At 40.4% G+C, this 26,249-nt stretch overlaps 1 protein-coding gene across 1 annotated transcript in view; it reads left to right on the forward strand.

Moving 5' to 3' along the window:
• The window catches only part of COL4A1 (collagen type IV alpha 1 chain), a 129,165-nt gene extending 114,653 nt beyond the window's left edge, over nucleotides 1–14,512 (forward strand). Inside the window, exons 44-52 of the mRNA XM_082043571.1 lie at nucleotides 69–141; nucleotides 553–624; nucleotides 2,509–2,637; nucleotides 4,250–4,348; nucleotides 4,491–4,703; nucleotides 7,035–7,212; nucleotides 9,972–10,086; nucleotides 11,090–11,262; nucleotides 12,991–14,512. Coding sequence (XP_081899697.1) covers nucleotides 69–141; nucleotides 553–624; nucleotides 2,509–2,637; nucleotides 4,250–4,348; nucleotides 4,491–4,703; nucleotides 7,035–7,212; nucleotides 9,972–10,086; nucleotides 11,090–11,262; nucleotides 12,991–13,072 — 1,134 coding nt within the window. The 3' untranslated portion in view covers nucleotides 13,073–14,512. The remainder of the gene's footprint in view (nucleotides 1–68; nucleotides 142–552; nucleotides 625–2,508; nucleotides 2,638–4,249; nucleotides 4,349–4,490; nucleotides 4,704–7,034; nucleotides 7,213–9,971; nucleotides 10,087–11,089; nucleotides 11,263–12,990) is intronic.
• Nucleotides 14,513–26,249: the final 11,737 nt, after the last annotated feature.

Below are 26,249 nucleotides of genomic sequence, written 5' to 3' on the forward strand. Positions count from 1 at the left end.
CATAACCTATTTGAGAATCGTATCATAATAGTGAAGGATAACTATATGTCACATTTTCTTTTATACAGGGTAGTCCTGGTTTACCAGGAGATATTGGTCAAAAGGGTGACTTGGGACCTCCAGGAGTTCCAGGAGTTCCAGGTGAGAAGAAAATTTACTATATTCCTAAAAAGTATGCAAAGATGTCTCTCTCATATCCTTCCTCTCCCCAAAAAAGATACACAAAGAATGTTCACCCTATGTTACAAGTTATTGAAACCAGACATTGAAAGCTGCATCAAAAATCACAAAATAACATAGAGATTTTTTTTTTAATGATTTTTATAATTTGGAGGTATTCTTAATTAAATTTAAAACATTTGTTTTCAGACATCATTTCTTTGGTGACAGTGCTGTCATTTGTATCTTTTTCTTTCAAAGAGTTAAAAAATACTTGTGCAAATAAAGTCATGGCCCTTACATGATCGTGGGATTGTACATGATTATTCTGCACATATCCCTTCAAATCAAGGAATAATTGAATTTTCATGTAAATATTTCCTTTGACTTCAGGGCCAAAAGGATCTCCTGGCTTCCCAGGCCTTAAGGGTGAGCGAGGTGACCAAGGTCTTCCTGGATCTAAAGGTATAATACAAAGACTTGCTTTTTTCCCAAATGTTGTTGTTAAAATGTTTATTTGTGACTAATCGGAAGATATCTCCCTCTTCATTTTATTCAGTGTAAAAAGTTAGAATGTGAAACCAGATGTTATCATATCAGCATTTAAATGGTCAAATTAGATTTAAGTACTGGGTAGGGAGTGAGTATATTTATCTACTGCTCTGAAAAATCCATACTGAGGTTTTGTCATTATTAGATTCTTTAAATGGTATCCTAGAACCACAGAGTCATAGAATGGAAAGGATCTTCAAAGGTCATCTAGTGCAACCCCCCTGCAGTGAGCAGGGGTACCTGCAACTAGACCAGGTTGCTCAAAGTCCCGTCCAACCTGACTTTGAACATTTTCAATGGTGGAGCATCCACAACTTCTCTGGGCAACTTGTTCCAGTGTGTTACCACCCTCACTATAAAAAAAAATTCTTCCTTAAGTCCAATCTAAATCTACCCTCTTTCTGTTTGAAATTGTTGCCCCTTGTCCTGTCACTCAAGAACCTGGTAAAACATCTCCATCTTTCTTGTAAGACCCCTTTATATATTAAAAGGCCACAATAAGGTCTTCCAAGAGCCTTCTCCAGGCTGAACAACCCCAAGTCTCTCAGCCTCTGATTGTTTCCATGGCCCTCCTCTGGACCCTCTCCAACAGGTCCATGTCTTTTTTGTCCTTGGGATCCCAGAGCTGGATGCAGTACCCAGGTGGGGTCTCACCAGAGCAGAGTAGAGAGGCAAAATCATCTTCCTTCACCTTCTGACCATTCTTTTCATGTAGCCCAGAATACAATTGGCTTGCTGGGCTGTCAGCACACATTGCCGGCTCTTATCCAATTTTTCATCTGCCCATATCTGTAAGTCCTTCTCCGCAGGTCTGTTCTCAATCCCTTCATCCCCCGGTCTGTACTGATGTTGGGAATTGCCCCAACCCAGGTGCAGGATCTTGCGATTGGCCTTGTTGAACTTCATGAGGTTCACATTGGCCCACTTCTCAAGGATGTCAAGGTCCCTCTGGATGGCATTCCTGCCCTCCAGCCTATTGACTACACCACTCAGCTTGGTGTCATCCACAAACTTGCTGAGGGAACTCCATGCAGCCTGAAGTCTGCACAGCTATTTCAGACCTTGGAGCCTTGCAGTTGCAGTGGTGGACGCTATTTTCTTGCAGGAGATCAGTCTCTTTATAGTTCTTAGAAGGACTCCACTTCAAAAAATGCTAATTCTTTTGAAAGATATTGTCCTTCTAATTCTAATTCCCTGGAGCCCTGAAGCTTCTGTCTAGGCTTGCACAGCCATCAGTTAGTTGGCATGATTGTTGTGGCTGAAGCCTAAGCCTGCTGGTGAGCAGAGCAGGCAGCAGCCCCATAACTGGCAGAGCGTGCAGCTCTTCTCAGCAAACTGCTGCACAAACTGCGAAAGTCACCCCCAACAGATGCTGCTCCCTGTTTGCTCACCTTGGCTGCAGTGCTTCTGGTCAGAGCTGCATCTGTGGGCCTGCTCTGTCCTGTCTGGTGAGAGTTAGGAATGTAGGAGATAGCAATATGTTTTTTAGCAGCAACATGTGCAGCTACTGAGGTGCTACAAGAGACTTGTCAGTGGCAGAGGCTCAGCCCAGTCTGTTTCCCCCATTGTGCCTTGTACCCCGTTGTCTCCTACACTGAGTCAACTTTGGGTTTGGGTTCTTAACGGGCATGACCATCCTCAATGCGCATGTAAAGTCTTGGACACATTGTTATCTTATAGCTATAGGCTCTGTCTATTGTCTGACTGCATAAAGGGTAATACAAGGTAACATTGTTTTCTCACTTTTTGATTGTGCAGTACTGAATGCGTGCTGATTTTCTCTGTTAACTTTGGCAGGTTTACAAGGCCCACCAGGCCCACCAGGTGCTTTTCAGCTTGTTAAAGGAGATCCCGGCTTACCTGGCCCTGTAGGACCAGTGGGTCTCAAAGGATTCCCAGGACTTCCAGGTCCCAAAGGGCAGCAAGGTGAGAGTTTCTAACTTGCCAGTAGAAATACATTTTAAGTAATGTAAAAATAGACCAATGATAGGCTAGACACTAGAAGATTTTTGGTATAATATTATCCAGCTTTTATAAGCCACTTACATTGTGTCAATGATGAGGAAGAGAGTACTTCTCTTTGAAGCTCATCCAAGGGAGTCCCAGAAACAGATGCCTGCCTAGTGATTTTTTTATAGGCACTCACTCTGCAGTCATCACATCAGTATCTGAGATCAGCAGGAAACAGAATGACTTGCAACACACTGCTCATCCTTTCCCCAGAACGTATTTGTTAGGGTATCTTGTCTTTAGTGTTGACTCCAAACTTAATTACTGTGTGTCTCTAGGAGAAGACAGGCATGAGGAAAAACACCTTGACCTTGGAGTGGAAAGCGCTTCCTCAGGAAGCTTGTTCCATAGTCCTAGATTTTGTCTCTTAGTTCAGACATTACAATTTTTATAAAAAAAAGGTGAATTGCAAAAATTAAACGCATTAGGGAATAAGAAAATGTAGCGAAGGGTAGGACAAATGAAATGCTGGCACAAGGACACATGTTCTTCAGAATCAAAGGACATGGAGAGTGGGAGTTCAGAGGTGTTCTTAAGCTATTAAGATTCATAGAATCATAAAATGGTTTGGGTTGGAAGAAACATTAGAGATCATCTAGTTCCGACACCCTTGGCATGGGTGGTGACACCTGCCACTAGATCAGGTTGCTCAAAGCCCCATCCAACCTGACCTTGAACACTTCCAGGGATGGGGCATCCATAACTTCCCTGGGCAACCTGTTCCAGTGCCCCACCATCCCAAGGGAAAAGGAAAGCTTTGTTCCTGATTGTGTTGTGAAAAGATGATGGGGAATTACAGTGGAATATAATGAATATCTTCTTTCTATTTAATATAATAGGTATGGAAGTTTTCTATTGAAGGTGGGGTTACAATTCTGAAACTGTTGTCTGTTAGGAATTAGCTATGAAATAATCTCAGTGATTGAATGCAGCATGGGTTTGCTTCTATGGGATCTGTTGTTGTTCTCTAGCAGTTAGTTTGATACATGAACACAATATTGCTTTTTGAGTGATCACAGAAAGGACAGCTGTGACTATCTAAAGCTTCTGGTGTGCCACAGAAATGGTGGTATAATGTTGATGGTGTTAACTTCTGTTTCCCAAAGTCAGAGTTGCTGAGTTTGTGTAGGACTCAAAACATCCCTAGAAACCGATAAAGGGAAGACATAATATAAGTCTGAAAACCTGTTTGGGAAGAAGCTAAGAGAATACTGATTTTCCCATTGTTCATGACCCTACTTATTTATGGTCACTTTTTCATTGAGTCATATGATAAGCGGAGAGGAAAGAGATTCCTGCCCTTCCTTTTCATATTCCAAGTGAATGCTAGTTACTTTAGAAGCACAGTGTCTGCTTACTTCTCTCTTCTTCTGTAATCACTTTGGAGACAATAACCCACCCAAGCACTGACTCTGCGTGAGTTTAGTTTTTGCTGACATTTGCCTGTGCTGTACTGTGTTAAAAGCCAAAAAGTCAGAACTAGCCTGAAGTAATATCCAGTTATAACTATTCCTTGTTTTTTCAACAGGGGTGACAGGACCTGCAGGTGTACCTGGACCACCTGGTAGTCCAGGGTTTGATGGTCAACCTGGGCAAAAAGGAGAAATTGGTCCTTATGGTCCCCCAGGTAAGCCCATGACAAAGGCTTGATTTCTTCATAGAAAAATAACAGACGAGATTAGGTGTGAATGTATCTGATGTCACTGCTTAAGTTTTGTAGGCAGAGTACAGCTGTCTGTGGAGATAAAAGGAGACTCTCTGTATTGCAGGGCCCAGAGGATTCCCTGGTCCACCAGGCCCTGAAGGTTTACCTGGGGCTATGGGCCCACCAGGTGCTCCATCTGTTGCTCATGGCTTCCTTGTTACCAGACACAGTCAAACCACTGAAGAACCATCGTGTCCATTTGGAACAAGGCTGATTTACCATGGCTACTCCTTGCTTTATGTACAAGGCAATGAAAGAGCACATGGCCAAGATCTGGGTAAGTAGAGACCAAATTAGAATGCATTACAAACCAAGTGTTTCTTTCATTCCTAGCACTGTATTGAACAAGCCTGTGTAATTATTTTTGGCTACCTGATGCTTTATTATGCCTTCTAGCCTGGTTCAAATAATGGTTTGATGTATAGTGGAAACAGTGTCAGTTTATTTAAGAAAGTCTTTGTCAAAGCCTTTGACATGGTCTTCCACAGTATTAGTGAGATATGGACTGGCTAAGTAGATGATAAGCTGAGTTGAAAATTGATGAGTCCATCAGGCTCAGAGGCATGTGATCAGGTGTACAAAAGTCTGAGTGGTGGCTGCTGATTAGTGATATCCCTCAGGAATTAGCACTGGGCCAATACTGTTTAATGAATTTATTAATGGCTTGGGTGATGAAATAGAGCTCACTCAGCAAATTTGTGGGTAATGCCAGATTGGGTGGAACGGTTCATTCTCTAGAGGACACAGCTGCTGTTCAGAGGGATGTGCCCAAGGTGGGGAAAAGGGCTAAGAAGAACCTCATGAAGCTCAGTAAAGGCAAACGCAAAGATGTGCACCTAGAATGAGATAACCTCATGCAACAGAACAGACTGGCACCTGACTCCTACCCTGTTTCCCTGAAAATAAGATCTACCCATAAAATAAGCCCTGGCATGATTTTTCAGGATTTTTGAAGATGCTCAAAATACAAGCCTTACTCCAAAAATAAGCCCTAGTTACAGTTCATTAAAAAATGCCAATTTAAATAGTGTCCAGGCAGCTATACATGTAAAAAAGTAATAAGTTTTGGAGCAAAAATTAATATAAGACCCTGTCTTATTTTCAGGGAAACAGGGTATTTCCAGTAGCAGCTCGACAGGCTGCTAGAAAGCTGCTTTGCAGAAAAGGACCTGGGAGTCCTGGTGAGCAACACTGAACATAAGTTAGTAGTGTACCCTTGCAGCAACTACCCCACTCCCCACTGTCAAACCAACTGGGCTCTGTTGGCAAAAGTATAACCAGCAGATGGAGGGAAGTGATTCTTCCTGTTTGGCAGTTGTGAGACCACATCTGGTATATTGTGCCCAGACTTGGGCCTCCCAGAACAAGGAAGACGTTGATATACCACAGTGAATACAACAGCCAGCTACTAAGATGGCTAGTGCAATTTGGACAGTCTGATGGAACTGGGCTTGTCCAGCCTTAAGAGAAATTTAAGGGGAGTCCTTTATTGCTGTCTGCATTTGTCTACGGAGAGGGTAGAGAAGTTGGAGCCAAATTCTTCTCAGGGGTCTCAGTGACAGAAGCAGCAATGGACCCAAGTATGAGACACATTCCAGTGAAACATAAAGAAAAGCTTTTTCACCATGCTGATGCTCAAACACTGGAACAAGACCCCAGAGAGGTTGTTGAATCTCTGTCTTTGGAGATACTTAAAACTCAGCTGACTATGAACCCAAGGAACGTGATATAACTGGCAGGGTGTTAGGAGGTCTATTCCAACCTAAGTTATTCCATAATTCTACAGGCAAGGCTGGGCTACTCCTTGCCCTGTTTCTTCCTTATGGAACTAAGAGAAATCACTTCCTCTGAGAGAGCCGGGCCCTCCAGAGCAAGTGTCGTTTGCTTTTTAGCTGCTCCTGGAAATATTTGTTTGGCAGTGGTTTAACAAAAACAAGTTAACAAGTGTTGAGGTTTTGATTGCAGGGTGACAATAAAACTGTGGCAGATGTATTGTTAACCCCCTCCTCCCCGCTTCTCCCTTCAGCCCCTCCCTCTTCCCCCTTTCCACTAAGGACAGGTGACTGGGAGGAAAAGAAGGACAGAGAGAAGAGAGTTGGAAAAATTTAAAAAATGTTTTACTACTAATAGGAATAGAGAAAATAATACAAAATATACAAAACCAGCCTTGAAAGTCCCAGCAACTGCAGAGCTGGTACCCAAAATCCTGGATTGGTCTCTGCAGCCAACTGGAGCTGGATTCAGTCTGTCACTAGGCCTCAGTTCGCAGGGATGACTAGCAAGGTCCTCTCCTAATGTCGGCCATAAGGAAAAAGGGATGAGATCCTAGTGATCTCCCACTTTTATATGAAGTGTTCATGTGAATGGGATGTTATACTCTGTTGGTCAGTTTCTTTGTCACCTGTTTCTGGTTGCCCCTCTTGCAAGAGGTGCATCCATACTTATCAATGACTTCGCATTCCATTGCTATGTTTACCAAAACACGTATCTGGTTCTTTAGGAAAATGCAGCTAATATGAAGGCTTTAGCTGACAGGCAAATTCACTAAAAGAGAAACTTGTTTTTAACAAAACCAGGACAACACGTAACCTTTCACTTAACATTTCAGGCACGGCAGGAAGTTGTCTTCGTAAATTTAGTACCATGCCTTTCTTATTCTGCAATATCAACAATGTATGTAACTTTGCATCAAGGAACGACTATTCCTACTGGCTGTCCACTCCTGAACCCATGCCAATGAATATGGCTCCTATCACTGGTGATAATATCAGACCGTTCATCAGCAGGTACAGTTTCAGTTCTGCTATGTTTGTAAAATGAAGAAGCCTGTGAAAAGTGCATGTGGTGCTTTATTTTTTTTTAAACTGCTTTTAATTTGTATATTTTTATTTCCTCCCTTGAAATTTAAAGTTTGACTTCCTTTGATGAAATGTTTCAAAGTGTGCGTGTTTTCAGTTTAGACTTTGATCAAAAAGAAATCCATTTTGGGGGAAACCCAGAGTAGTCTATTTTGAGTCTGATTGAAATGATTTACTTTGAAATTATGTTTTGCAAAAGTTATGATTTACTTTGATGGAGAAAAAGTTTTAAATTTATTCACAATTCTTGTCCAAAGCTGTTCTTTCCTTGACTAGACATAGCTAGAAGCTTGTTAGGATTCAGTTTCCTTTTGTTTGAAAATGATAGCATTATTTATCATGCAGTAGACTGCCGGGCTTCTTCCATTGTTTTGGCTTGAATACAGCCTGAATTAAAGGAAATAGTTGCAAAATCAATCATCTATTTTGTAATAGTTCCAGATTCTCAGCCAGCATAAAGTGTGGCACTTATATCAGACATAACTGTTCTGCATCAGTCCAACATGTTGAACTTTTGGTCCTTTTTAAGGCCATTGGCAAAAGGTATCCTGGTATAATACACCCAGTGCTGAAGGCAAAGGTAAAAGCGAGAGCATGGTGAACTGCACCACTGTCGTTAGATAAGAATCTGCCAAGGGAATCTCCGATTTGTAACTTAAATGATAATCGTTAGATATAGGCATTACTATGATTCCTCTCATTGCTTCTAATCAGTATCAGTCCTTGCTGGTCACTCTTCCTGCCATACAAAGTGAATGGGACCGGAGATTGCAATTATTGTTTTCTCGGGTCTGTATATACCATCCAAGAGAAAGGACAATTCAGATCATCAGTGGGTTGTAGTCTTGGCATCTTGGTATGTTCAAATAACTATTTGGTTCTATTGCAAAACATTTGATACTTATTTTGCATAACAGAATCCATCTTGTGTCTCTGTACTCTGTTTTTGGTTTAGTGTCATAGAAATTGGTATGCCTTGAAAATCAGTGGGCAGATTGAGGACAAGGTTCTCAAGAGAGATTATAGTTTTTGTTGGTCTTACTTTTTGCTTGTTCATGGGATGTGAACAAAAGGGGCTTGCCTTTGAGAAAAATTAAAATGACCAGCCTCTGAAATTCATGTTCCCTTTATGCTCTCCCTGATCAAACACCCAAAATAACATCAAACAACCTCTTTTGAAACTCTTACTAAAGGAGGTACCCACCAACATTTTGCCTTATGTAGGCAGAGTAGCTTCTGCACCGTAAAAATGTGTATGTGTGTACATATGTATATGTGTACATACGCTTGTATATGGGTTTTTCTCCTTTTAGCCATAGCAGAGTGAGGTAATTGTAATACACATTTTTTAAACCAGCAAGGAATCTGACAAGGCTATTCTTTCAGTTTATTTTGTTAGTTGAGGCTTTTAAACCAACAGTTTTCCCTGCACAAAAGTTGAAAAGGTATAGAAGTGTCACTTGCTGCCTTGGGTCATTGGACTTCTTTTCATGTAAGGCCTTCCACTGAAATACCAGAAATCTCTTGAAGCAAAGCAGAGCTCCAAGAATAGAGGCAGCTTTACATTCTTCTTTTAACTTACTCTTTCATTGATGTGTTTCTTAAAATAACTCTTTTGCTTCCGCACTAAAGATGAAGGCAGTAGGTATGAAAATGGTCTTCACAAGTCAGAAATAGAAGGCTTTTCATTCTGAGTTCTTTTGCTTCTGTGCATTTTCCAGAATCCAACTTAATCCATTTTACACTTGATTCTTTTCACCACTCCAATAATAGGAATCAGACTGTTTAGTTCTAAGTATCTGTTTTGAATCATTTTCATCATTTCTAACTGCAGTAGCTGATTTAGGAGTTGTACAAGAAAAAATGGATGATATCTGCCAAACTCCTTATTACCAGTTCCCATATTAAAATTTCCAGACCAAGTCACATTTTTTATGATTCTACCGGGAAGACATGATTGGTCATTGGATTATTCAGTAACCTAGCAATTCTGAGACACGATGAATTTATCTAAAATAAAAGAACTGCTGCTGCACAGCTTTCTGAAGAATTGCTTTCAAGTTCATTGTTCAAGTTGCTTTGCTAGAAATCTCCTACTGGAGATGAAGACCACAAATGTAAATAAAAGCCACTTTCAAGGAGAATGCATGGGGAAGAGTCTAGATTAGATTAGCAGTGATTACCTTTTTAAGACATTTTCCAGAGAGATGGCTTTCTCTCTGGAGGTCACTCAGGGCAATGTTTGGGATGCTGAATTGCTGTTACTTGTCTCTGATCACTGTAGACCACTTTTAAGTGATACTTGCTGAGTTACAATGTTTGGCTATTTGACTCTGATGTTCATGACAGTGAACACTTTTAGAACTATGGTACAAATGGGACTAGAAAAAGATGTTTAAATACGTGGATAGGAAATTTCCTGTTCTTTGATTACAGGAAGGCTAACAGGAATAAGACTTAATAGTTAAGCTATCCCTAAGTAAATAAGAAAGGATTAAAAAAAAAAAAAAAAAAAGAAGAACCAGTTGATTGTTTTTCTAAATGAAACGTTTTGATTTTCCTTTGGTTTTGAAGGTGACAGCATTTTCCAATTCAAGATCCCTTAAAGAAAGTAACTTCTGAAAAACAAAAAGAAGTGGTATTAATCCTCAAGTGCATGTATCTCATTCACATCTTCGTCTTTCTAGATGCTCTGTATGTGAAGCTCCTGCTATGGTAATAGCCGTTCACAGTCAAACAATTCAAATACCACCGTGTCCTGAAGGCTGGAGTTCACTTTGGATTGGTTACTCCTTTGTCATGGTAAGTGCACTGGGACGCACTTGGAACTGAGAAAAGCATTTGTTTCAGGCGTTTGATCTACACTCCTGCTTGGGGAAAATGAATGTCTGACTGTGTCATGTCAGGTCTTAGGAGGGCATTAGGCCTCTACCCTTTCTGGTTACTTTAAAAAGATTCTGGTAATTACTAAAAAAGAATAATGCAATAACAATTAGTTGATCACTTTTGAGGAAATGCACACAGCGTGCTTTCTTGTTTGCAGCTCCAGCACGGGATCCAAGTGCTGAATAAATGAGGAAAGAAGCATAATTTTCTGTTGTCCTTCTACATCTATGTTACAGTAGCTTCCTAGAGAGGCAGCATATCAATGCCTGTCCTCTTCTCATTTTTTGATGAATAAGCCTTCGGTTTTCAAAGGGCATTTTTGACCATTTATCCAGTTTCTTTTGCTGTATCTATACTAGTAAAATAAACAGGGCCAAGGAGTGTCCTAGAAGAGCCACTCTGTAGTCCTCCATAGAGGTTATTTGTTAGCATGCTTCCTGTTGTGCTCACAGCCTATGTCAACAGCCAGGCCATGGTCTGAGAAACAGCCGGGATCCAGAGCTGTTGGCACTCAGCAGTGGCAGAGAGGCCACTGTGATGTGAGGCAAGAATTGGGTTAAGCTGTTCAGACACAAACCAAACCAGTCCGTGTGCCTTCTGGGCCAGACAGCTGGTCTTGACCTGTTGCTAACATAGAGATAACTTGGGTCCTTCTGTCAGTCCTGAAGGACTTCTGTGCATACAGCTGCCTTGAAGTTGGTGTTGCTGGAGTTTTGTGCTGCTGTTAAGCGAGAGTACCCAGTGCCACCTATGGAGCCCACCCCTTGCTCCTCCTTGAGCTGGGGGAAAAAACAGCAGACAGACACAGCAGGGGCCAAGGAGAGGCACTTGAAGAAGTGTTTCTGCAAGAGAGTTAATAGGTGTTGTAGCAGAAGAGGTAAAGAGTTGCTCTCTGACTGATGCTTTTGCATTTTTCTAGCACACCAGCGCTGGTGCGGAGGGCTCTGGCCAGGCCCTGGCATCTCCCGGTTCCTGCCTAGAGGAGTTTCGCAGCGCTCCCTTCATTGAATGCCATGGCCGGGGCACCTGCAATTATTATGCAAATGCTTACAGCTTCTGGCTTGCCACTATAGAAAGGAATGAGATGTTCAAGTAAGTTCATGATTTATTTATCAGTATGTGAGACTAAGCAAAGCCTTGTCACTGAATAAGAGAGGTATTGTTTGAATATAATACATGGTTCAAGTATTAACTGTGCCCCAGACTGGTTTGTCTATGCAGTTAGTGATTTTCGTACGGAAAAGAAAAAAAAAATTGTAATAGGTTTTGGGGGAATTAATGAATGAATCTTCCATTAGTGTTTGCAATATGTCATTTTTACCCAGTATTTTGCTTTTCAAAATAATTTAACAATGTTTGCATTTCCACTGTGTTTGATTGTATTCACTGAGTCGTAACTGGGATAGGCTGACATGCTGATTGAAATTAAGTTAGAACGTAACGTTCCCCCTAGAGGATGTTAACACATAATAGAACCACTTGAAATTAGTGCAGGTGTTGAACTAAATGAGCTGAACAATTATTTACCTTTCCCTAATGCTGGAGGAAGTATGTCTGAATAAAATGCAGCTGAAGGCAGAGAGCTTAGGCATTTCTTCAGTCCCACTGAGGTTCTAATTTCAGGAATTAAGTGGTTGCAGGCTTTTCCTGGTCTCTTGCACATAAGCATTTTTCAACACAGTCTAATTTGTTCCATATGAATTTGATGAATATATTAGCATACAGACCAGTTCCCAAGTCTGCATAGCTTACCAGATTAGCAGACATCCCTCTGGAGAGTGGGTAAGCATCCTCTTCCACTGCAGTCCAGGCTGCCACTCCTAGTACCATTCATCTCTTCATGAGAGATGAACCCCCGGTATCAGTGCAGACTGGGGGATGAAGGGATTGAGAGCAACCCTGCAGAGAAGGACTTGGGGGTACTGATGGATGGAAGACTGGACATGAGCTGGAAATGTGTGCTTGCAGCCCAGAAAGCAGATCCTACCTTGGGCTGAATCAGAAGGAGCGTGGCCAGCAGCTCAAGGGAGGTGATTCTGCCTCTGCTCTGCTCTGGTGAGACCCCACCTGGAGTCCTGTGTCCATCTCTGGAGCCCTCAGTACAGGAAAGACATGGACCTGTTGGAGAGGGGTCAGAGGAGGCCACAAAAATGACCAGAGGGCTGGAACAGCTCTGCTGTGAGGACAGGCTGAGAGAGTTGGGCTTGTTCAGCCTGGAGAAGAGAAGGCTCTGGGGAGACCTTTTGTGGCCTTTCAGTGCTTAAAAGGGGCCTATAATAAAGATGGGGACAGACTTTTCAGCAGGGCCTGTTGTGATAGAACAAGGGGTAATGGTTTTAAACTAAAAGAGGGGAGATTCAGGCTAGACACGAGGAAGAAATTTTTTCCAATGGGGGTGGTAAAACACTGGCCCAGGTTGCCCAGAGAAGTAGTAGATGCCCCATCCGTGGAGACATCCCAGGCCAGGCTGGACGGGGCTCTGAGCAACCTGATCTAGTTGTGGATGTCCCTGCAGGGACCCAAATTCCAGCATGTTTTCAAACAGCTGATTAAACAGGTAGTGTCTTCTGGTTCAGCCTCGAGACAGAACTGAATTCTGAAGTAACTGGAGGTGGACAATGTTCAAAACTAATCTTGTGATAGTCTGTGACCAAACTTGGAAGTGAATATACTTTGGAGAACTTAGGGGCACCTTCTCAATTCGGCACATCTTAAAGAGGCACTTGGCTGCATGCAAAGTCTGTATTGTCAGTTACAAACCTGAAAACTGTTTGTGTGAACAGTTGCTAATGAGTCTTTTAATTTCTTTGTTTTTAATAGGAAACCGACACCCTCAACTCTGAAAGCAGGGGATTTGCGCTCAAATGTTAGCCGTTGTCAAGTCTGTATGAGAAAAACATAATGACTTTTGAATTTCAACTAATTTCACACAATATGGTGCTATTCCTTTAACAGCAATGAAGCCTAGACATATATCATATGTACCTCATTGTTGTCCAATATGAAAACAGTAAAGTGCCTTTTAGGAACTTGCATAACTAACACGCACTGCTTTACTGGCCCTGTCCTTGCTGAAGAAGAAAAGAGACAACAAAGATAAGCTTCAAATGTCGACATGCCAAATGGCACTTTTGATCAAAATATATGTATTTTTTATATAAATGCAATGCACTGATAGAATAAAAAGTCAGCATTTATCCAGAAAAAATGCAAAGGTGCTAGGAGGTATGCAGTTCTGCCTTATACTGTTTGACCCCCCTTTCTCATTCTTGTATTATATATTTAGATTCATTTTTCTTCCCCAGATAAGTTTGTTGTTACCGTTATCTAGATGTCTCAAATTCCCAGACTCTTGGGTATGTACTTATTGTTCCTGTACAAAGCAATAGTAATGTATAAAAAAAAGAGTTTTGGGATTACAGACTGTGGTTAAGCAACATGTAACCATCTTTTCACAACATAGAGTGCCATCCTGCAAACCTTTGCTTCTGTTCGTAGTCTTTAGTGCTATTGGTTTTAATGGGACGACATCTGGAAGAGATTGCCAAATTGGTTTCCCAAAGAGGCAAGTACGTGTTTCTGCCATGTTGGTACTGTGCAGCTTCTTTATGCAGTAGAACAAACTTTCCTGTGGAATAAAGAATGATCCGGCAATGGTCAAGAAAAAAAATATATATAAATATTTTAGTAATTTATATAGATATCAACCATTCGGCAAATCAAGCTGAGTTTATCGTTTCAAAAAGAAGCTTACAAAAGTTTTCTTCTTTTCAGTGTCATGAATTAGATATTATATGCCAAAATATGATGTGAAATGTTCATTTTACCTAGGCCATTTCAATGCTGAAGTTGCAGAGACTGAAACCAAGTTAATAGCTATTTGTGTTTATTATAGTACATCCTGCTTTAAGCTTATAGTCTTTATTCTGTATTTAATATTTTTCAGGGTTTTAAACACTACTCACACACTGAATGACTTGATTTTGAAAAGTATAAGGCCTTAATTTTGTTAATATTGTGCCAAAAAAAGGATTCAAAGTGGCCTCAGAAATATTTCTAAAGAATTTCTATGCAATGATACAATTGTTTGAGTACATCTGTGTCCAAAAGTGTTTTATAGACTATTACCATGCAAATACCAAAAGATTTTTGCAAATGCCAAGGCCTTTGTGTAATTTCTTACATGTGTATTTCTTAAGAATTCAAGTTTGTAATAAAACTATTTGTGTAAAAAAAAAAAGAGAAGAAAAGAAGAAGTTTTTACTAGTTTGTTATTAGCATTCATTTACAGCAATGAATTAATTTTTAATAAGCCACCAATAAATGCACAAGCTTGATGCAATCCTAGATTATTTTTGTTTTGCACATCTTTCAGATGTACAAAGCATCTCCAAAAGCGGACAACAGGACACTGTACTGACACCTCTGTTGTTACCTTGTCAGAACTGGTACCGAGAGACAAAACATGGGTTATGCGTCTGTCACTGAAATACGTTTGATGTGAACATGTTACAGAAATCTGCTGACTTCCTCTTAGCTCATGAAAAGCAACCACGTTATACACGGTTTTCACTTTTCCCTTCAATTTCTCATGCACAAGTCAGAACTGAATTACAAAGGATAAAAATGAAAGTATCTCATATAATTTTGCTTGTACGTGGGCAAGGTGAATCTTGGCTCAGTTTGTCTGAAGAGGAAATGGGCCGTGATGTCTTTTCACTTGGCAAAAGCACATAATTTGTTGATGTTTCATGTCATTTCCCTAATTTGTGAAGAGGCCGCTGCAGCTCTTCTGAACTCACTTTCACTTAAAATCCAGTTTTGACAGATAATCGTTTTGTTTACAAATGACCAGTCCTCACAAAAGCCCCTGACCAGTCTCTAAAATACAAGAGTCTGGTCATGTCTCATTGGCCTGACCAGGGTTTTCCAAAGCACCATTTGTTATTCAGAAGAAGAGGAGAAGACTATAGGGGGATTCTGGGAAGAATTAAGCAGACATTCAGCCTTCTCTAACTCAGAGGATCCAAGCTGCTGCTCAGACTTTTTAATTGCACTCTCCAGCTTACCTCCTGGTCAGCCAGGGATTTAATTTGCTTGATTTGAGTTGTCTCAGAACTGCCAAACAGCTGAATTTATAAAGTCCTGCATGAAATGAAATCTGCATGAAATGAAATCTGTGCATAAGAATACAATTCCTTTTGCTGGTAAAGGGGGTGCTCACTGCAGCTGGGTGTGTACTAACCCATGTTTTCTCAACTAGAAGCACTTTGGAAACAAGGTGATTTGAAAATTTTCAAAAAATGTTTGAACTGTAGTTTGATATCTTACCTAGTAGTAGTTAGTTATTCCATAACCTCCAGCTCATAAAACAACCCAAACTATTGTCATGCTAAAGATGCTATTTCTACTTAAGCCAGTGAGTAAACTTTTTGGTGGTTATCAAATACTGATCAGATATACTGAAAATGTTGTGAATGCTACATTTTGATGCCCTGGGTGAGAAAGAGCCCATATACTAAAGCAGAAAAGAAGTGCAAAACACTTTCTTGCTTTCCAGAATCTGTCAGTACTCCATATTCAGTCATTTCTGGCCAGTGTTGTTGCTACAGTACAGCTCATTGTGTGAACAGGCAACTGCAAACACATTATTTGTTAAAATTGTTAAATTTCAGGAGAAAGCTTTCCTGAAGAAGTACAGCTTGTTTAGGAGGCCTGACTGTTTTTGAATGCAGTACTTGAAGAGTAACGTTCATGACCCAAATAAATAGATTTCTAAAACAGCAGGTGGTGCCCGTGCTCTCTTTATGGTGAGATTGGTACTAACAACTTGACACTAACAAGTGCCTTGTTCTCTAATCCACTAAAATGTAAAGCAGCCCGACAGTTCTCTGTTTTCCCAAGTCTCTGTGCTGACCTGTTCTAGTCACCAGCAATTTTCCTTCTGAAATAGGAATGGAGCAGTCTTCAGAAAAATAAAAAAATCTATACAGAGGCAAAATAAAAATAGAATATAATGAAATATTCCAGTACATATTTTGAAACAAATAATTGCTTTATAGTTTATAGTTGTATCTTTTATCCTTTTCATCCTGGTATCTTCCTTGATGAAATACACTTTTTTTTTTTTTTCTGTGAAGCAGGACTCCTGAGAAGAATATCCCATACTAGGCTCCCTGAGAAGCAATTGTGTTAAAGCCATACCTTTTTACGACTGAAATCATGAAGCTGCAGGACTTTTTGAGAATTCCTTTCCTACCTTTTCGTGTTTTACACGGTAAATCTGCACTAACTGAACAAGGTGGAACATAAACATCTAGACCACAGGGCCTGGCACGTGAGTCCCAAAACACCCACTAAAGCCTGTAAACAGAAAATATGGCACAAAGAAAGACCCCAGACAGTTTGAAATTGCAAGTGTTTTTGTGTCTTCCTCTCTCTTTGCTCTTCACATAGGGGCAGCGATGTGCTGCCCCCTGCATTTTTGCCTCTTCATACAGAAATAATCTTTCCTATGAGCTTCACATTCTGAATTAGCTAACACACTGAGAACGTGAGAGGCCAGTGTAGATCCTTAAATACATATATAAGGCTTAGGCTGATGCTGAGATCAGCGGTGGTCTGGGGTATAATTAATCATTATTAAGAACAGTATCCAGCGGCCATGTGGCAGAATTCAGCCTCTCTGTTCTCAGACTGAGGTAAGAAAATCATTCCACTAGCTACAGTATAGTTTCTTTAGTATGAACATAATATTAATTGTGGGTTTTTTTCTTTTTTTGGAGGGGTCTGTATGGCATAATTATAAATAAAAAATAATATGCAAGCTTACTTCTATCACTAACAGCTGAGGAAGAAGCACCACATTTTATTTGTGAAAGAGGTGCTAACAGAACAACCTCAAAAATTAATTTATTGAAAGTATACAATTTGTAAACAACTCTCTTCCTTCAGAGTGTCTGAAGAAATTCCTTCTAAAAAAAATGCAAGGAGGGGGTGTATGTTTTCGATTATTTCTCTCCAGCAAACAATGTGCTCGTTGTGTTGCTTGAGGTGTTAATACCTGTGGGAGGATAAATCACTACTACTTCTCATGAACTCAGAAATGCTTCCTATGGTAAAGATATGTCACCCAGCCAGGCTTACTGACATCACCTTCTGTCTTCAGCTCCCACTGTAAGAGGTTGTTACTCTGAGCTGAACATTCTTGCTTACATTTCATTGTTGATTTCTAAAGATATATTCCTTTCCAACTCCTTATTGTCTTCAAACAAAAGAGAATAGAGTGTTGCTTTTATGTAAACAACCAAAAGATTTACAAATGTCTGAATCTTTTAGTTTTACATATGTTAGAGAGCTGCCTTCATTTTCCTCTGGCTATACGCAGTCAGCTATATTTATTATAATTGGCATGCAGAGGACAGAAGACTTGACAGAGTGAAAGTTATAGATGGAACATGATCATTTGATGCTCTGTCAACTCCTGTCTTGCCTAAGAAAACATGTTACATTTCATGCAGAATTGTGGCAGGCTTCATTTGTCATCTCAGCTCCATGAAGTATGATTTACACAGTAGTAAATAAGTATGTAAAATGGCCTGGGCAAGGGAGAAAGTCATTGTAAAACAGTTTAAAGAGCATTGATCAAACCTTTTTATTATTCTTAATGCATGGCTTTTAGACTGGTGTAACTCACTGTGTGCTTTCTCTAGAACTCTCAGGCTCACACCAAAGTGGTTATTTCTCACCATCGGTTCCTGGAAGAGGTTCAAAGTGGAGGGTGTTAGCACATGCTCAGTGCTGGCTTCTGCTAGAGCCTTTGTTGTCTTTGTGGGCACAGTAGCTGGCAGTGGGAAATGTTCCCCCCTTCCTATTTCCTCTAAATAATTATAGCAGCATTTTTTCCAGCCTAATTTTGGACATGAACCTGTTTGTGAGATGTGATCAAAGTGGCAGCTCATGGCAAGTCATAGGGACTTGAAATGCAATCACATGAATCACGTGTCAAGAATTGTTTCTGTGTACCACTTTCAAAAATGTATCTGGGAATCCCCGCGCTATCTGTGATGCTCAGACACTGATTCCCAGGCGAGTCTCAGTAAGTATTGTTTTGTGGTTACATTGAGCTCTTCCTCCCGTTGTCATAGCATGGAAGATGTGTTGCAGTGTTTGTGGGAACTCTGACAGGTAAGAAGGTGAGTACCAGACAGGAGTGAATGAAGGCTCTTGGTAGCTCAACAGGCACATCTGCAAACAAAATAACTATTTGCTCTCATTTCCACATAGACTGACTACAGCCTTTTCACAGATTTTTTGACCACCCTTGATCAGCAGCTGGGAATGGTCAACCACCTCTGTTCAAAGGGAGTATCATCTGCATTGTCCCTGAACTAAGGAAAAGACATAGGTCAGGGCAGTGAAAGATACACCTGGTTTTATGATCAGCCCTCCCTTTGCCAATAAAAAAATAGGAAAAGAATGGAGAAAAAGGAAGGGAAGGGAAGGGAAGGGAAGGGAAGGGAAGGGAAGGGAAGGGAAGGGAAGGGAAGGGAAGGGAAGGGAAGGGAAGGGAAGGGAAGGGAAGGGAAGGGAAAAAGAAAAGGAGAAAAGAAAATTAAAAAAAAAAAAAAAGAAAAAAGGAAAGAAAGGAAAGAAAAAGAAAAAATAAGAAAAGAAAGAAAGAAAAGAAAAAAGAAAGGAAAAGAGAAGAAAGAAAAGAAAAGAAAAGAAAAGAAAAGAAAAGAAAAGAAAAGAAAAGAAAAGAAAAGAAAAGAAAAGAAAAGAAAAGAAAAAAAAGAAAAGAAAAGAAAAGATTGAAAGAAAAGGAAAAGAGAAAAGTAAAGGAAAAGAAGAAAAAAAAAGAGAAGAAATAGTGACATTCCAATAAAAATGCACTGCAGCCTTCCATTTCTGTTCAAAGGCAAATCTTCCTTCAGGGAAAGATGGTGAACTCTCTAAAATGGGAAGGAAAAATTTGAAATGGCAATTTAAGCAAATATTTTCTAGGTTTTATTCAGATTATACTAACAGAAAGACGATATCTGAAATGCTATAATCACTAAGAGATACGAGGGAATTTGAGGGATTCCCCATAAATATGGGGAATTTTCAATGGGAAAGCTACAGACGTTATGAAGACCAAATTGAAAAAAATATAGCAATCACAATGGCTGAGTTAGACTCTCCTGAAGACAACCTTATACATTTGAAGTCAAAAATCATATCCAGATTCCAAAGATTGCTGCGGTTGCTAGTGGTGCAAACCAGAAGCACAGTGTTTCCTAGAGAAAGGCACTGTGACCTGAGGATCACAGGAGAATAATTCGGATTCTGCTCAGATGAGATGCTTTGGAGCCCCTGCAAGGTTTCACTTACGGCCACTTGGAGAACTGACCTAAAAAAATTGAGTAGGTACTACTAGTCAAAGTCTGAGATTGTCTGAGAGGACACTTGTGAAGTGGATCTGGAAGCTATGGCCAAGTGCTTGATGCACTGCTATGAAAAGTATGAGCTCTTCTGTGTAGCTTTAATACCAACACATTTTTTTGTATGTTATGTCCTGACCTAGTGCAGTCAGAGAAATCTAGCCAACACATGTATATTTTAATAACTACTAGCAAGAAGTAGATTTCTTTCCAGAAACACACAGTACCACACAGTGGAAATTTTTAAACTTTTTCTCCCCTTTTTTTTTTTTCAGGCAAATTGCAGAGAATCACAGAGAGAGAGAGATTTTGTAGTTGTTTGTTTGCTCTTGCAAGGCACTGAACATGACCCCTCAGGAATGTGTGGGAGAGGAAATGAAAAGCAGACGTGGGAAGCTGAAAAAGCAGCACTTCTCCTCTATCATTAAGTATATAATAAGGTAGATTACATCAGTTGTTGGCCTGGTCTCCCTGGTGAACAGGTGTCATAGATACAGCACTCTCTAATCAAATATTAACTCATCATGTGGCAGCAAGTACGAAGAGAAAGAACATGTAAGATCATCTTCCTCCTTTCGCATGTGGCCGACTCTTCCATGAGGCACTGAGGTTCAGTAAAGAACATTCTTGTCATTCTTATGGAGTGAATTTCATTTTATATGGTTGCCTAGACTTGAGAAAACCAATTTTTTTCTGCTTCCTATATCGAAAGTATGATGGATACTAACATGTGAACAGTCACAAACTCAGACAAAGGGTTATGTTTATATACATAGTTATAAAATAAACCCATAAGAGCTCAGTAGTAGCTATCTTCAGCCATTATTTAGAATAAACTGATACACAAGATTTTTGGATTCATATATTTCTACGTTGTTTACAATTGCAAATAAATGACATTGCTCCTATTTTACAAGCGGGGAAAAATAGAAATGAAATTACATGCAATTAGTTAGAAAATAAGTCAGTCCTTAACTCCTGGACCAGGCCTGTCCCTGCTGGATCATGATCTGCCCCAAAGTATCTGGCACTTCTGAACAGTGATGAAAAAAATGAATACTTGTTTATTTTTTGAATATTCCATTGGATTTGTTAGACTTTTTACTTTATACACTCTTATATAGAATCAAAAGAGTTGCCGTAGTTTTAAAATGACAGCTGGATCAGATTGGTGGGTATTGTATATAAGATGTCAAATAATATGAAAGGAGGCACCTGATTAGAGTTGCTTTCTGTCTTCTCAGTCACTTTCCTCAAGGAAAAGAAAATCAGTAAAGTATGGTAGTTAAAGGAGAGCCTCTGAAACGAATTAATGATAGAAAAAATGAGACAAGACATCTTGTTTTCACGAAAGGCAGAGTATCACTTACTCCCTTTTTCTTTGGTCTCCAGGAAGGGTCAGTATAGAAGGAGAAACGATGGCTAGAAGGGGATGTTCTGGATGACGAGGTATTTTGACATATGGACTCTTACAAGTGTGCTCCTTGATCCATCCCCTAGCTGTCCTTTTTCAAGATCAAAAGTGTAAAACTCCTCCACACAGTTTCGAGGAGGAGGCTAAAAACTCTTCCTGTTCAACAGAAAAGAGACTTAGTAAATTGGGTGTAAATTTGCCGTAAAATGATTCAGCCTGGAGAGTCCTTTATAGCCATCAAAGGAGGGAGATTTTGAGCTGTTTTTTCAATAAAACTGTAGGTGCAAAAAACAAGTGTTAAGGCCTGAAAAATTTGCATAGTTACTTGATGGGATTGCCTGAGCTGACAGGACTGAAGAGCTAAAACCCTTTCCATCCTAAGCTGTGTTAGCACTTACTGAAAAGAAATGCACAGCTGCTGGCCGTATCTGTAGTTTCAGATATTGCCCTTCCATGTTTTAGTGGGATTTTTATTATGGATAATATACATGTTATCAACGGTTATTTTATATATATATTTGCATCTAAGAACTATTATCCCATAATCTGTACTACCTGTGCAAAACATGATTAAAATTCAGCTGACAGAAGGGTGCACCTAATGTATAAGAGCTAAGAAGTCCTGTTTTTAATTACTTAAGTAAGGTGGGAGATGTGCCAAGAGCTGGAGAGATCTAGGTGCAAATTTTAGCTCTGACTCAGCTCCACCTTTGAATGGGGATACAGGTGTGGACTGTTCCCTCTCCACCTCGCTTGCTTTTGGGAAGAAGCCCAGAGGCACAGAAAAGGGCTGACAAGCTGGTAGTGAGCTCCAGCAGGTTCATGGTCTGGACAGTCAGGGACTCAGGACCGGTGGGTGCACCACAGGGTGAATTTGCTCTGGGGTCGGGACACAGCCGAGGTGCAAGGCCTACAAATACAGCACCTGCACCACTGTGCAAATACAGCTGGTGTCACCCCGCTCTGCTTCTGCTCAAGTCAATGCTAGTCCATGGGAGCAGAGCTGGTGGGGCCTAAGCACCTCAAAAAATCCCTTGTGTTGTGTTTAAAAAGAAAGGTTCAAAACAAGCACTGCTAGGCCACCTGTTGGTGATAAAGCCTTGTCATTTATCTGAGATTAATCGAGGATGTCTCCTTTGGGTTCTCTGTTGTATCACCTTCAACATCTTTTAGATATCTTAACGTGACAGAGCAGTGAAAGGAGGCGGTCTTCTTGGACTGCACTCTGGAAAGGAGACCATTGGGAGCTTGTAATCAGTTTTTATTAACACTAAATATTTTAGCAAGCTCTTGCCATTTTAAGTATTGTGGGCAAAACAAAGCAGTCATCTGCCTCCTCTAGCAATTTTCACAGCTCATGAGACTAATCATTCCTGTCAGGTAGCTGGATAGCTTTTTCATTCTTTATAGCTGACAGCCTTTTTGCATTTGGTATTGAAAGCAAAGGCTTCAGCCTTCTGCCACAAAGAATATCCTACATATTTTAATCACTTCCTAGAATCATTCACATTTTGAAAACGGCACAGCATTGCACTGTAAAGCACAGAAAGGACAGCATGGAGTCTACAGGATTCTTAGTCTCTGGAGAACTTTTTGAAAGAAGCGTACTGCTCTCAGTGATAGGCACTGAAAACAGGGTTTGGTCTGTTCATAGAATCACAGAATTTCAGGCTGGAAGGGACCTTCAAAGGTCATCTGGTGCAGCCTCCTGCAATGAGCAGGGACATCTGCAACTAGATCAGGTTGCTCAGAGCCCCGTCCAGCCTGGCCTGGAATGTCTCCAGGGATGGGGCATCTACCACCTCTCTGGGCAACCTGGGACAGTGTTTCACCACCCTCAGTGTAAAAAATTTCTTCCTCATGTCTAGCATGAATCTCCCCTCTTTTAGTTTAAAAACATTACCCCTTGTCATATCACAACAGGCCCTGCTAAAAAATCTGTCCCCATCTTTCTTAAGGGCCCTTTTCAAGTACTGAAAGGCCACAATAAGATCTCCCAGAGCCTTCTCTTCTCCAGGCTGAACAAGCCCAACTCTCTCAGCCTGTCCTCATAGCAGAGGCATTCCAGCCCTCTCTTAGTGAACTTGTGATCCTTACTTCTAATTAATTCTCAGTGTATGCTGTGAGTTGATCTAGATTTTGATTTTTAAAAATAGCTATATTATTGGTGGATCCTGAAGGGCTTGATACAGATAAATACAGAAGAAGAGTATTATTTTATTTTTGTAAGGAGGAGACTCATTACCAACAGAGAGATTCTACTGCAGTAAACTTGTACTGCTGGGACAGGTTTAAGCACTTAATGCTTTTGCTGCTCCTGTTGCAACAATTCCTAGAATACGGCAAGACTAACAGGATGTTACAAAGGATTATTCATTTTAGTGACTCATCTCTAACCGGTTCATTGTTGAAAGCCATGGCTGATTGTACAGTGTGTCTTCCTGATGAAAGAAAAGCAAACTGAAGAGACCTGTGCCTTTTCAGCCACTCTCTGTTCTGACCTTTGCTCTCTGTTATCAATATAACAGTTAAAAACCCCAACAAAGTCTTGTTCTCTTCAATGTGTCCCGTGTGTTAGTCCAAGTATCTGTCTCTCCCTGTCCTTTGCCTCAACAGACTATTCAGAGACAAACACCACAACGCCACGTAATGTCTCCTCCTTTTCTTTGCTTCAGAGTGGTGGAACATCCATGTGTCAATATTAGGGGCACATACTCATCTAATCCTGCTTAGAAGTTAATTCTGAGAACAACAGGCCAAATAATATTTTCCGCAACAAAAGAAGTCCTCTTTTGACAAGGTAACAAAAGCAGCTGTGTGGAAACATGAATGTAAAATGCTCCACAAAAAGATGCAAAGATATCTTGCTTTCTTACGGGAAAGCAGGAATTATGGTGCTGAGTAAGGCTCTTTACTCTCATGTTCCTCTACTACATATACACCAAGTCTGCCCCTTTTGTAAGGGCAGACTATAAACTGTTGATTGAATTAATTTTCGTCCTCTTAGTCTGCTTAGAAAAGGTTTAAATAGCAAGGACAAACAACAAAAGCCTTTTCTTCAAAAAGATACAGCCTAGCTAGGAGTGTCCCTTTTAATATTAACTTCCCTGGCACAATTAAACAACTTCTTGCCTTTTGCTTATCACCAAGGGTTTCTCTCTGTGAAAAGCTTGCCGCTTAGTTTTTTTCATATGTGGGAAAGTCAGTTGGCTTTCTAAGAACTATTTTTAATCTTTCAATTTTGTAGGTCATCTTCTAGCTTGTTATCTACTACTTTATGGACATGAATTGCCAGAAGTCTTTTGAAGTATAAAAAAATGCATACATTTGAGATAACTTTTTGGGATATGTTCTCAAAAAAACCTAATTGTACCCAGTAAAAAATGTAGTTTTCTTACATTGTAACCAGAAAGGACTTCAGTTAAACATCATGGAGCAAAAATTGCTTGGATGACCGATTTTCCTGTGAAGCAGGAAATATATGTTCTCTTGACATCATTGACACGGTGCCTATTGCCATCTGGGTGTCCTGAGAAAGCACCTGGCTTGCTTCCTTACCTGCTGCTCTCATCCTTTCTCAGTGGCCACATCAAAGTGCACCATAAACACAAAAAATGTCATCAGATGCCAAGCTTTCAACCTTACATAAGGCCATTTGCTCCAGGCTTTTGCAACGTGATTGATCATCCTTCTTTCGCAGGTGGATGAGCTGAGGTAAAGATGCTCGTGACCCACGGGCTGGGAGCAGAGCTTGAGCCCAGATTCTTCATGCAGTCAGTGCCTTCTCTGAGGCCACATCCATGCCCACTGCTGTCGTTGTGTCCACAATTACTGCCAATTACTGCCCGTACTTTACAGCTGTATAAAGAGATTCTTTCTGAAATGCTGAAGCGTCTTAAGAGACCATGTGATAATATTACATTTATATAACAATTCATGCTGCAGTACTAATCTGAAATCAATCACAGCTAATGTTGAAGGCAGTTTTTCTGCTCCACATTCTCCCTCTGTGCCTAGGTAGTTGAATGATGGTGAAGTGCCTGATTTTACATGTTATTTGATAAGCATCTCTGTGTAGGTCACTAAGAGTACATCAAGAATGCAGTAACATTTGTCATTCAAACTATCACACCAACTAAGCCACTGTGAGCATTAATTATTTCACAAGTGATTGCACTCAGTTATGTGTCTCAGGCTGGTGTGTTGCCAAAGAAGGTAATTTTTTTTTTAATGAGACAAAATTTTCTTTCCGCATTAGTTCCCTGTTAGATTAGATCACGTTCCTTAGATACTTTCAGAGTGATGCGAAGACACGTTAGGTAACAAACTAAAAGTGGTTAAAATCACAAACTGCTAGCTGTCCTGTGTTTTCTTTGTGGCAGATTGCTGAGGTTCCTGCTACACTGTTCAGTTTTCCAGGAACTGGAAGGCAAGAAGCTATTTGATTGCCCACAGGAGCTCAAGGGGGTTCATATTATAGTCAAGTAGCAAGAAGCCATTTCAATTGGTGCCGTTGCCAGGAAGCTCACAGTATAGTTTAAGTCTTTGTCATGAATCCATGAGGTTTTTTCTTACCATAGGCTGAAGCAAGAACTGTAAACTGTACTAAAAATCAATATAATTTATTAATATATTATGGGGAGAACAAACAGGATTTTTCTAGAATTTAGGAACAAATTGCCTGTAGGCTACTGCTGATGGCTCAATCTCCATTTCAGTCTGTGAACAATAGGGCATACAGCCAGCTGGGCTTTACTAGATACTTCCAAAGCATCGTTATTTCCAGTTAGAAATGCTATCCGCTGTGAAGTCACATCCCTGCAGTGGAGGCTGCTGAGTCTTTGTCCTCTGCCAGGGTGGAGGCGCTACCCTGATCGTATGTAGCCCAACTGGAGCCGTGGCTGTGACAGGAAAGTGAGCGGAGACAGGGCAGCCTGGAAACTCTGTCCCTGGTCATTATGTTCATTGGTGCTATAAAAAGACTTCAGTCAATTATGAATTTTGTCAGAACATTCTAATGCGGATGGAAGGAGAAGGTCACTTTGAAACTAGCTCATATTTATTTGTCTGTCAGTGGTCATAGGAAATTATACACATAACACTAGATGCTAGACTGGCTGTGCCCTTTGTTCATAACACAGGCAATTAAAACAAAAAGAAGAATGTCCAAGTGGTATAGTTTTAATAATCTGAAAGATTAGCAACTAATCCCAAACCATAATGAACTTTCCATCAGCATG

This window comes from Streptopelia decaocto, assembly GCF_964273445.1.
Source record: "Streptopelia decaocto genome assembly, chromosome: 1".
Taxonomy (NCBI): Eukaryota; Metazoa; Chordata; class Aves; order Columbiformes; family Columbidae; genus Streptopelia; species Streptopelia decaocto.